This window comes from Halyomorpha halys, unplaced genomic scaffold (assembly GCF_000696795.3).
Source record: "Halyomorpha halys isolate HHAL.00 unplaced genomic scaffold, Hhal_1.1 Scaffold203.1, whole genome shotgun sequence".
Taxonomy (NCBI): domain Eukaryota; kingdom Metazoa; phylum Arthropoda; class Insecta; order Hemiptera; family Pentatomidae; genus Halyomorpha; species Halyomorpha halys.
In genome coordinates, this window is record NW_027108332.1 from 699687 (window position 1) to 712481 (window position 12795).

At 25.4% G+C, this 12795-nt stretch overlaps 1 protein-coding gene across 1 annotated transcript in view; it reads right to left on the bottom strand.

Annotated features, from left to right (window-relative positions):
- Positions 1-811: 811 nt before the first annotated feature.
- LOC106679441 (uncharacterized) overlaps positions 812-12795 on the bottom strand; it is a 227326-nt gene continuing 215342 nt past the window's right edge. Inside the window, exons 15-20 of the mRNA XM_067046665.1 lie at positions 10081-10228; positions 9257-9452; positions 8799-8980; positions 8478-8641; positions 5675-6062; positions 812-4317 (exon numbers count right to left, since the gene is read on the bottom strand). Of these exons, the coding sequence (XP_066902766.1) occupies positions 4301-4317; positions 5675-6062; positions 8478-8641; positions 8799-8980; positions 9257-9452; positions 10081-10228 (1095 nt within the window). The 3' untranslated portion in view covers positions 812-4300. The remainder of the gene's footprint in view (positions 4318-5674; positions 6063-8477; positions 8642-8798; positions 8981-9256; positions 9453-10080; positions 10229-12795) is intronic.

Genomic DNA, 12795 nt, shown 5'->3' on the forward strand with positions numbered 1-12795 from the left:
TATTCTTAATTGACAAGTTTTTAAAAGGCAGGTCTGCCTATTTTCTTGGTTTGTTATTAAATATTTGTTAGGTCTACTGATGTGCAACACATAAAAATATTTTCTGATAGTTTATTTTTAATTTACACGTTTGTTAAATTATTTTTATTTATTATTTTAAATTTAATTATTAATTATTTTCTGGTTTTATTAATTGTATTACAACTTAAAAGTCAGGGTATGGGACAGGTGCCCCCTTTTCCCTTTTAATAATATGATACTGATAATGGTATTGGTTTCAAATAAATTAGTTAATCAGTATTCTGTGTGAATCAAATTTTCAACTTTTTTATAATAATTGAAATTCAATATTAATTTCTTTTTAGAATATCGCTATATTTAAACGTGCATGTTAATACCAAAATGGATAATGGTATAAGATTACTTGATCAACCCAAATTTATAAAGCCTGGGTATATGTCTCTTTTTTTTTCCTCATTAAAAATATTTATTATACACTCAATATATTCATAGACATGAATGATTAGCTACACTTAGTTTTGCTGCAATCTTAAATCTGTACCCGTAAAGTTATTTTTTAGCTTGGTGGTACCTGTGTAGAATTAAAACAAGATATTGTTTTTAGCAAGTTGTTTTCATTTTAAGTAATCTTATTTCTTGCCAAATAATATTTATTTGCTTGATAATCATATGCTTAGTAATAATATATAGCTAAAACCAGAGAAGACAAATAAATTAAAATTTTATTTATTATTTAAGAATTATGACAATGTTATTACAAGATATTTTTGTTACAAAGAAGACACAAAAATTATATAGATAGTGAAGCTTTCATTAGAATTCACAAATCTGTAATGATTAAATAGAATATTAAAATCTATGAACAATAATTAGAAAAATATATCTACTTCATATCAAAATAATTACATAACAATAAACTAATATTTGTATATTATCATTATTTAATATAAATATATGATGAAACTTTACATTCAATATTAGTTCAGCTATAAGAAAATAATCTATTTACACATCAGTCGAGTTGTTTATTTCATATTTTTTTTAAAACTATATAACAATGAATAGTCAATATTGAAGCTATTTCAGATTATAATATTTATCATAAAAATATTTTGTGGAAGATTTTCACAATAACTGTCCAAATTAGAGATTGTTATTATCTAAGTTTTTAATATAAAAAATATACATAAAATTCTTAAGTTAAAACTTTACAAATAGATATACCTAATCATATTTTGATGGACAATACTGAACAATCTAATGACTTACTAGTATATATTTTTATTGTCTTAATATAACCATCATTATTGTTAATTGAGTAAACATAATATTTTAATTGGTAACGCTTATAGCTGGCAATTCAATGTAAAGAATTTTTTCATTATTTGTTCCGCATAATTGTTGATAAATTAACATCATACTTCAAAATTTCTTGTTCATTCTATAAAACAGGGTAGGATAAATTTCTGGTTGTACTAAATTACATAATTACCCAAAACATTCAACTTTAAAAATTGTTTTGTATATCTATTTTAAGCTTTTGTAGAAAAGATTCCTATTCAAGCTCTTAAAATTAATTCAAATATCCATTTATTCAGAAAAAAATGTCCTTTTATTAATTGGAACTGTTAATTAATACAGAAAAAAAATGATAATGATTAAAACAATCCATATACGTATAAATATAAAACAATTATATACATCATGCATAACACATACATGTAAGCACACAAACAAATATTTGCAAGTGTTTTGTGGTTGTATACATAAATCAAATCTATTGTTTTTTAAAAAATAAATGTATATTTCTATTTATCATTGTTACTATTCTGGGCTTAATTCTAAGGAATAAATGTTTTAATAAACATTATTTTGTATTATTTAAGTAGTTTATTTTATTAAAACACTATATTTGTAAATGTTGATTTAATTATATTTCTTATATTTATTTTAAATGTGTTATCATTTGGTACATAAGTAATTGCTCAATGTAGTTCAAACTACACAAAAGCCGACTAGATTGCATTATTTGCATACACATTGTAAACAACATGATTATTAAAATATTTAACTATTACAATTTAGTTTGTAGCTTAAAACAAATTTGGGAGCCGAGAAATGATTAAGACATTCACTTTTATCTTTGATAAATTAATATCAAACAGGTTGGCTTTTCATAATTCATCAGCAGCCATATAGGGTACAGTGTAGTTCAAGATACTTTTTTAGATGATGATAAATTCTATTATACTTTACTGTTTCACATTTACACTGTTAATGACACCAGTCACATATAGTTATTCTGAGTTTAGTTATATAAGACAGAAATTTCAATTTTAATTAATTGGTGTTGATTGCTCAGTTGAAAATATAATGTTAATTACTCATTGAAAAAAGTAGAATAATAATTTTTGGCAGATAAATATTTTTAAAAGTTTATTACCAAGAAAAATTAACAATAACTAGAAAGATAAAATTTATAAAACTTTACAAATCTTATTTACATATTTACAAGATATTGTATATTATACATTATAAAAAATAATAATGAAGATGTAAAAGTGAAAGGTCATTAATATACATATCCTTTCCTTTTTTATTTTAAACATTGACTAAGAATCCTGTCTTAATCTACATTAATACCAGTGTGTACCAAGACAATATACATTAACTAAATAACTTTATTTCTTATTATTAGTATAAACAGCATCTATTATAACTAGTTTAGCTTAACTAGGCAAATGATCTAATTGAATAATAATTTAAATGAATTAGCTTCTCTAGTAAGGTTGCTCCATTAAAACAGTAAGTACTTTTTAACATTTAGTAACACAGTTATACTACTTCAGTTAAAAATTATATTAATTTAATTGTAGAAAAAATACTCCATGACAGCATATTGATTGGGAATTTAAAATGATAAGTTAAATAAACAACATTGATAATAGACTGAATTTTGAAAAATCCGGCTTCCCATGTCTCATATTTATCCTCTAATTTTTAGAACAAGAATGCACCTATTTCTGCTGAATGCAACAATTATAAAAATTAATAATAATTTTTATAGTTACCTGTTGAACTTAAGTTACAATATTTTTAAATTTAATATTTTCAGTGGATTTAAAGGGATTATTTGATTTTAAAATCTTGAAACAGACAAATAAAAAATCCTGTTTCATAATCTTCTCTTGGTTGTCCATTATGAAATTTTTATCTATTTATTCAACGAAATATACATATTCTTTATCTTATTAGCTAAATTAAGTGGTTGGAGTTCTAATTTTATTAGTTATTATAAAACAAAAGTATTGCATCATTACGTAGAACATTATTTAATTAAATTTTTTTGTTGGTATTAATATGATGGTAACATGATGTTAAAACATTATATCAGGAAATATTGGCTAACAACAAATTAAATTAACACTTTTAGCGAATTTTTTATATGTTCTAAATTCTCCAAAATTATTTTTTTAGTAAATTAATAATGACTGGATTCAAATAACCTTTGAGAATAAAATAACTGTCATAAGATTAATTATAATTATAATAATGATAGAATATTTTCACCCTTTTCAAAGTTGTTAATTATTCATTCACAACGTAATGAGGAATTAATTGAAAGTAATAAACAATCGATATTCATAAAATAAATCAAAAGCTTGCAAAGTAAATAAAATATTTTAATTAGTATCTGGAAGCTTCAATGGTTTAAGCAAGCCAAAAGTTACTCTATTTTATATCTTCATCATCATTATTATCGAGAAATTACTAAAAAAGTTTATTTTAGAATATTTTCATACAATTTAAATATTTAAATTTCATTATTAATAGAAATCATCATGTTAAATTAAGAGAGAAAGTATTGTAAGAAACACTTTACAGTCTGCCCAACACTTATCTCCATTGAAACCATTTTTATGGTGTTTCCAGTTTACGGCATATACTAAGAACTTCTAAATTTTTCTGCCTTGACCATGACATGATGAAATCTTTTCCCTCAAATTAAACTGTATACCTTTTGTGCAACTTCAATCAGCTTTAGTTTATTGTGTGTGGTATAAACACCCTTGAATATATTTCGCCCTCAGCTAGTAAATTCAGCTATCTTTGTGCATTAGTATCATGTTCTTAATTTTTAAGCTTTCCTCACAATTACTGCCTTCTATTGTTGTAAATTACTTCATTTTTTCATTTCTTTTTTTATATTTAGTATTTATTTTTCTTTGCACTACTTTTTAAGTATAAAATATAAAAATGCTTTCTTGAAAAATATTTTCTAAGTCTGAAGCATACCTGAAAAGAGAGAAAGTAAGTAAATATCAATCATTCCGATCCTTCACGTTATTCCCATTCTTATCTAATAATCATTTCTGCTTTTAAATATCAATTTGATTCCTGCCTGTATTTTTATATTCATAACTAGAATGGTTTATTCTGAATACAGCAGTACCTATGTAAGAATGAAATACTAAAGTGTTATAATAATTTCTTTAACTCAACTCCTCTAAATAAAAATAAATCTCCAAATGTTATAAGAAAATTCTTAAATTAAATTTGTAATAATGATTTTTATTTTATAATTATTCCAAATCGGTTAATTAGTTAGTTGATCAATGACCATCTAGCTAAAAAGTTTGTGTATATATATATATATATATGTTCATCTTGACTTAGCATTGTGATAAAAACACTTTTTTGGGACCCTAGACTTCTTGAATATATGATTTGTTTAGCTGGTATATTAAATTAAATCTAAATGAGTGATTTAAAAATAAAAATAAAATAAAGAAAGGCCTAAAAACTGTACATATATACAACTCTTGGATATTTGTTTAGTTATTATCATCAATTATCAAAAAATAAACTTCAACAAAACATAAAGTACATAACTTTTACTTTAAAATATTTTTCTTTTTTTTAAGATGGATGTTTTCATTTAAAATATTATTCATAAAAAAAAAAACTAGAACAAAAAAATCCTATTTAAATAATAAAACTTTAATTTATAAAGCAAGTTATAACTTGGAATGAGATATAGCAGTAATGATATGAAAAAACATATTTCATGATTAAATATAATAGAAGCTGATTATTCTAAATATGACAAAAACTTCATGTATACATTATTGGATGAATGTATATACATTGTTTCCTTAAATTAAAACTTTATCCCTTAACAAAATTGATTTATTTATGTATATATGACCATTATTATTGGATTAATTTGACAAACTAAAGCCATAAGAGAAGAAAATAATTAGCAATTCAAAGTATTTCCCCTTATCAGTAATAGCTCAACTATATCTGAATTCACATTTAGTTAATCCATTATCTTTGTTTATTTGTTATCACAACTATAAACTTCTTAAAAATAGGTATTAAATATGCTGATAAACTAACATTATGAACAAATATAAAAAATATTTCTAAATTTCAAGCCACTAATAATGGCACAATTTAAAAATTGTGTGGTATTATTATTTACACTGGAACTACTTATAATTTAATCATAAATAACAAAAATCTAACGTATCAGTATATTTGGTATAGATTATCAATAATAACATTACTTATATTTAAACCAATAATACTTGCCAATGTTACTACTTACGAGGATTATTATAATCTACATATACTCTAACAACTTCACCTGAGTATTTTCTTTGAGATGGCATAAAGTAGAAGTCAGGCTGTAATTGATCACCATTATTCCTAGCAGACCGATGAGTATAGTAACCCTGAGGTGGAGGAGGTTGCGGTTGAGTTCTGGGAAGCGAATATGTACTACGCTCTATTGAATGTTGATAACCTTTAGGTCTCTGTAATGACCTTGTATCAGCATACTGACTACCATTAGCATGATATGCTACCATGGGGTGGGCACTTATTGGTTTATGCAATGGCATTGTTGATCTGGATGAACCATTGCTTTGGCCTAAAGAATGTGGCTGTTTTTCATCTGATTCAAAAGGCTCAAAAGCATAATTTGTATTAGCTGTTGAATAATCTTTCCAAGCTGAATTGAAGGTCAATGCATCCTGAAAATAATTAGAAAGAAATTATTATTTGTTATTCAATCATTGAAATCTGGTTGTTGGAAATAAGTTATTGAATTAATGATCCATTTTTATTTAGAAATGATTTAGCAATTTAAACAACAATAATTATTTCTAACAAATAATATAAAAATATTTTCATGACAAAACCGAATCAAAGAAATAAAGATTAAACGTTAACTATTATAGCTCTATAAAACTATTTCTGCACAGCAAGACCACTATTCTTTAGAGTGCTACCTCAGGATAGAGTTGTTTTAACCCTCGATTGTGCACAACTAATCTATGAGATGAAGTATCTATTTTTTGTATGGGTCCAAGGACAGAATTTCCTAAAAATGGTTATTATGGACATTAGTGCCTTCCTAATTCTCAACACCTCACACAAGAATAGAGTAACAATTTCAATAATGACATTTGTTGGTAAACTTTTAATCTATGGGATGAGTTGCACCTGATTACTTTTGGTTACTTAACTTTTCAATTTGTTTCATTATATTTTTATTAGTAAACTATGATAGTTTAATACTCATAATACTGCCCCTAATTTAATGATATTTATTTCCTACATGGTCTGTAAGATTGGTTGGTTGGTTGTTCTGGCTGCTGTCCCACAGAGTCTCCAACTCTTGGCAGATGGCTGGTCTGAGAGATGAATTGTACTCGATCATGACCACTAGATATTTTTTATGCGAATAATTCATATGATTGTATAGATATGTTATTTTAAAACACAAATATAACAAATTTTAAGTGAAAAATTCAATTTATTATTTCTTTCCTTATGTCTAAGTACAAATTCAATATAAAGAGTAAAATATAAACTTTCAAACTAAAGAAATACATCTAACCATAGTTGATTTCCTAGCCTTTAATTTCTGTCAAGCTCAATAAATTTATTAAAACAAAAAAATATTGTTTCAATCACCAACTCATAATAGTTATTACTTTTGTATTTTTTGAATTCAGTTGTTTCAAAATGATTTAAACTTTAGGCTTGTATACATGAGATTATTTTTAATTCATTTATTATATATCAAAGATGTTATATTTATATTCACTTGTTTAAAATATTGAAGCTAATTTTTATTCAAAATATTATGATTTTTCTCTATATTACACTACTTTAAGTTCTTCCTGTATCGTTTACCCAAAATCCTCTTCTTGAAAGTTCAGGGTTAGTTTCCTTATTATTCAGCTGCCTTGTTTGACATCATAAATCTCAAAACCATCACATAGATCACTTTACTTACTGATGATATAGTATATGTGAAAGCTTTATGGATACTAACAGCAATAATTTAGTCTTGAGTTTTAGATTAAACTTTGAAGGAATTGATTTTCTAATCTATCAGCTTTAAGTAGACTCTGGGATTGTGAGATATTCCTTAAGGCATACATCTATCAAGTGAAGAACTAACATTTCAATGGTTAGTGGAAATAACCTGGTAATTGAGCTCGATACTACAAATTACCTTCTTGTACAATCAGTAGTCCAGGAGAAGTACTTTATTATCAATTAATGAACTAAATTCCCTTTATAAATTGTAGTGGAACAAGTTTTAGTTAAAAATTAAAAATATATTAACTGGGAAAACCAGGCCAAACCTTGACAAAACTAATACAATCTTATTCTTTAAGTTGGTTATTAACATAATAACATAATAGTCAATGGAATCTTTAACCCAGCAGTTTGTAACAGTGAATGAAAATATCTGCCATAAATTTAATTAATAAGCTAGCCGATAACTGAAATATCAAAAAATGTATGTATATATCACTTGGACTATTATAAGTATAGAACCAGTACTTAATAATCTCCATTTATTAGTTTATTAATGTATTATATATTAATTTCTTGTTTGATAGTAGGTAATTAATTTAAAACACCAACTTCTTTTAGTTCTTTCTCTCAACTATCTTTATTTTCTGCCAAAGTTTCAGCCCTTAGGCCATTATCAAGGATACCTTAACATTGATGTATCCAAGTTAAATTTTTTTTCTATTACAGGCTATTATGCCCAAGTTGATTCATATTTTACAATATTATTCTATTATTAAATTTTTATATTCATATATTATACTTTTATGATTCTATTTAGCCATGTAGAACTTAATTTATATATGTGTATTAACTTTGAAAAGTGAATTATTATTTTAATTTTTCCTTCTCTAAATTTTTTCCCCAAAAATTGTTTTCAAAATGGTGGGTGGACTTATATTAAGGATCGACCTATATTTTAGCAAATAGGGCATGTATAATGTTTAAATTTAAACAATCTGTATGATTATGTTTATTGCTTATACTTTTTATAGTACTTTTATCCATATCAGTTGATTTTTTTTGGGTTAATTTTATTCTTATTTAAATAAAATCTATAAGAGATTATTGACTACCTTATGTTTTGATCCAGTTGAATTCATGGTTTTATATATTGTGCACCCTGCCTGCATTACTGCAACTATTAACAAAGCTATAATACATCCGATCACAACCCATAGTTTTGTAACAGATAATAGAGTTGTCTTTTGCATATCTTCATTATTTACTACCCATGAAGCTGTAACAAACGTAATGAACATAATTTTTTCAGATTTATCTTTTATAAGTTAAAATTTTTTGATGTATGTTGCAGTGATGAAAAAATATTAAGATCAATACTGCAAAATAAAAATTAAGATATTAAATCCGGTTTTTTAGTATAAGCACATTCTTACTTTGAACAGGTTGAAAAATGAAATAAGAGGGATCTAATGTTAGCGACCCAACTTTTCCAGAAGAAACTACACTTTGCATAACTTCTTTTACTTTTGTATCAGATTCCTCTAATGAGCGTCCACGCTCAGTTTGTTCTTGGTCAACTTCTAAATCCATTTCAGCAATTATATTGTCTTTTTCTCTGGAAAATAATTAAATTAATGTGTATTGATAAATATTATGACATAATATAACATTTCTACATTAAATTATTTTATAAAGTTGCTTTACACTACTAATAAACAATTATTATTTCATCCTTTATTTTTTATAATATAAACATAAAATAATGTCTTGAAAAGTTAACTTTTAACCTGACTCTGGTACTTGGTAGAATTTATGAGAAGCATCGCAACTTTAAGAAAATTTATAAAATATTTTATCATTCACCTATTTTGATTAAAGTTTTAAAACTTACTGTTTGAATTCAATAATCTTTAGATTTCTAAACCCAGATATCTTATTTTTTAAGCCAGAAGATATGGTATTAGATAAGATATCAAAGTCATCAGTGTTTGGACGAGGCGCTTTATAGTTTTCTCCTAAATTAACCAACTTGATCTCAATATTATAATTTACATGTGGTGGAGGAGGAGGAGTAGTTGGTTCCTCACCTAAAAAAAGTAAAAATCATAGTGAAAAAACTTTAAATTTTTTAAATATTTGTAATTTAATTATTAAAAACTATAACAAAGATATATTTATATAGTAACTGAAATATACACTGCTCTGTAAATGATAAAATAAATATAATAGGTGATCATAAAAAAAAAAAATAATGACACAATTGTTTAGTATTTGTATTTACGTTGGGACCTGTCCGTACCTTACACCAGGTACCCCGATTATATTTTTAAATGAAACTTCAAATTAGTGTGGAATAAGGGGGTTCAAATCATGAGACATTTTTTATTCAGGCCAAGATTATTCTATTTCTATTATATCGAGTATATTTGAGTATCTCTACAATTGATCTTTTTTTTTTGAGAATCACTCTTATTAGTTATTTCAAATAAATACTTATGATTATTGAAAAATAGAAAAATCATATGACTATTGTAGTTTTATTGAAGCATTGAAGAGTAAACGATTTATAATAGGTATACAGTTATGTTTAATTTTATGGAATAGCAATCATTTATGATAGATTTTTGTTGATGAATAAATAGCTGTTTTTTAAAAAAATGTAGATAAGGAATTGGTAAGTAAATAAAATATTTTATTAAAAATAAAATTACATACCTTCAGCACAAGATTTAATACAAACTTTGGTAGATGAAAAACTTGGAACAGTTTTATGTTTTCTTATCTTTTTGTTTACTGGATTATAATCACCCCCTTTCACCGGAAACATCATATAAAGGCAGTTGTTATCCGTAAATGCAAAATCCTAAAAATAAAATATCAATACATTACAAATAAGTATAGTAAATATAATTACACATGATCATTACAAAAAAAAAAAAAAATTACATATCAAAGATATAATTTTATTTCCCATGGTAATTGAATTATACTTAACATTGAAAGCATTACAAAATGAATTACATACAGAATTTTAGAATTTCTTTAAAATACAATCTACAGTTCTCTAATTGATAAACTATATTTTTTCTTGACAGTTAAGGTAAGACTATGGTATTACCAACACTTTCACAAGGATGCCATTAAGTTGAAATAAAATATATTTTAAATTAAACATTATTATAATAAAAAGTGAATTCATTGGGTTATTTGGAGGACAAAAGAAATCAATTGACCATTATTTATTTTGTTTAGTTCAACAAATAAATACACTTCTTCTTAAAAAACTAAGAATACCAATATAATTTTTAAATGAAAGGAATATGGTCCGGGTGCGGTCAAAAAAAAAAAACTCAAATAGTATATTTCTACTATTTGAGTTTTTTTTTTTTTGACCGCACCCGGACCATATTCCTTTCATCTTTACACACGGTCAATCAATATCTTCCATAATTTTTAAATATGTTAAACATGTAAATATAATATCTAAGTTTTAAATTTTTTATTTCTCTACATTAGAAATGGGTTTAAATATACCAATTTGATACTTATTTATTGAAACCAATAAGCATTAGGTACTCTAAAATTCACAATTATACATCAATGTACTTCTTTCTTTATTCCTCCTGAAAACCTTTTAACTAACCAACTGTGTCTCCTGTTTACAAAAACCAAGTCTTCTTCCTAGGGTTCATTAGAGTTACTAGAAATTACAGACTTTTCATTGGCTGACTGTTTGGTTGCTTGTTTTATCACTATGAAGAGGTAGGTGTATTGCATAAAAAACGATTCGAAATAGGCCAATTAAAAGGTTTGGTGGGTTGCCCAATTCCCTTCCTACTGAAGGGACACTACTACCAGTTGACTTATATATATATAAATTTTTTTTTATATTGTTATATTATTATTTATATTTTATATGATAAATACATCATCATATGATGATGGCACAATGATCCATCACTGTGCCAACAACGCCAAACAAAGGCCTCTTGTGAAATAGCTATCCAATATTATAAATAACACTATTTATTTGTTTAATAATTAATTATACATTATTTATTTATTTTTTGCAATATTCACATTACTAAGTTTTGATAAATTGAAACTCATAATAAAAATTTCCTATTCTATTAAGAAAAACAGAAATAAAAATTTTCTTCATACACCAAAACACATATTCAACCTCAAAAACTTTATTTTGTCAGCTCTGTCTTGTATGAACTTTATTATCTTTTCAATATAGATAACTTTCCTTCATTTCTTAACAACTTCACAAATATGAATGAGTTTACACAGTGATTGCTAATCGGAATAAAACTGGTTGGAAAATGCTTTGCAATTGAATTGTTAATGGTGCTACAAAATACACTCAATGCACAAGTCACCTTTCACCATAGACCAACAATCAAGCTGAAATATTTCCTGATTAGTCATAAGTGGGAGTAGTCGTCATTAAGCAGATAGATCATAAAGTGAGGAGTAGGTACCTGTAGTTATAATAGTTTATTTTTGTGTTTAGCATTATGTTTGTGAATAATGTCGTTATAGGTACAATTTCTTAAAGTGTTATATTAGTATAGTGGGCATTGGTGGCAACCCTGTCATGTCCCCCACCATTCTGTTCAAATTCTTAGTTGATTTTATTTAGAGTAGTTGCTGACCCCATGTTATTTTCTCTTGCTTATCTTTAAAACAAATATTCAATTGCCAAACTGATTATTGCTTCCATTGATACCCTAAAATTAGTTTTTTAATGAGAGAAACTTTTATTGAAGAAATAGAAAAGCAATAATTTTGTTCAGAAACTTTTAGAAAGAATAAGCTTGAAATATAATTAGTAGTAGATATTTTTATTACCTTAATGTTGCAACAAAAAGGTAATAACATTGGATTGGCAATCCACAGGCGACATTTATTGAAAGTGATTCATGTCTTGAGAAAAGTTTGGTATCTCAATATCAACCCAAACAATAGATAAAAAAATCAGAACTACCCAATCTTTTTTCTTTTGTATGCACTATGTTATCTGGTGCTTTTTTATAAAGTAATGGGGCAATAAAATGTTTGTGCAGCAATTACTTACTAAGCTGTTTAGTTAGGAATGTTTTGCTGAGTGCCACTGAAATTAGACTTGATTTCCAGGTAATAAAAACTTTGATATTCATGGTCCTTAGCCTTTCCCTTTTTCATATTTTTTATATATTATTCCCTCTATCTAACAAGTATTTAACAATTCAAATTCTTTAATTAAGTTCTTATCATTAGGTTTTAATAAGTCTGCAGGCTAATGTAGACAAAGAAGTGAAATTTTATAAAATCTTCCATACAGAAAGCAATATATAATATTCCTCTTATTATAAAGAATTATTTAGTACTCTGGAGTACTTTAATAATACATTATTTGTAATAGTTCACTTATTCACATACAAT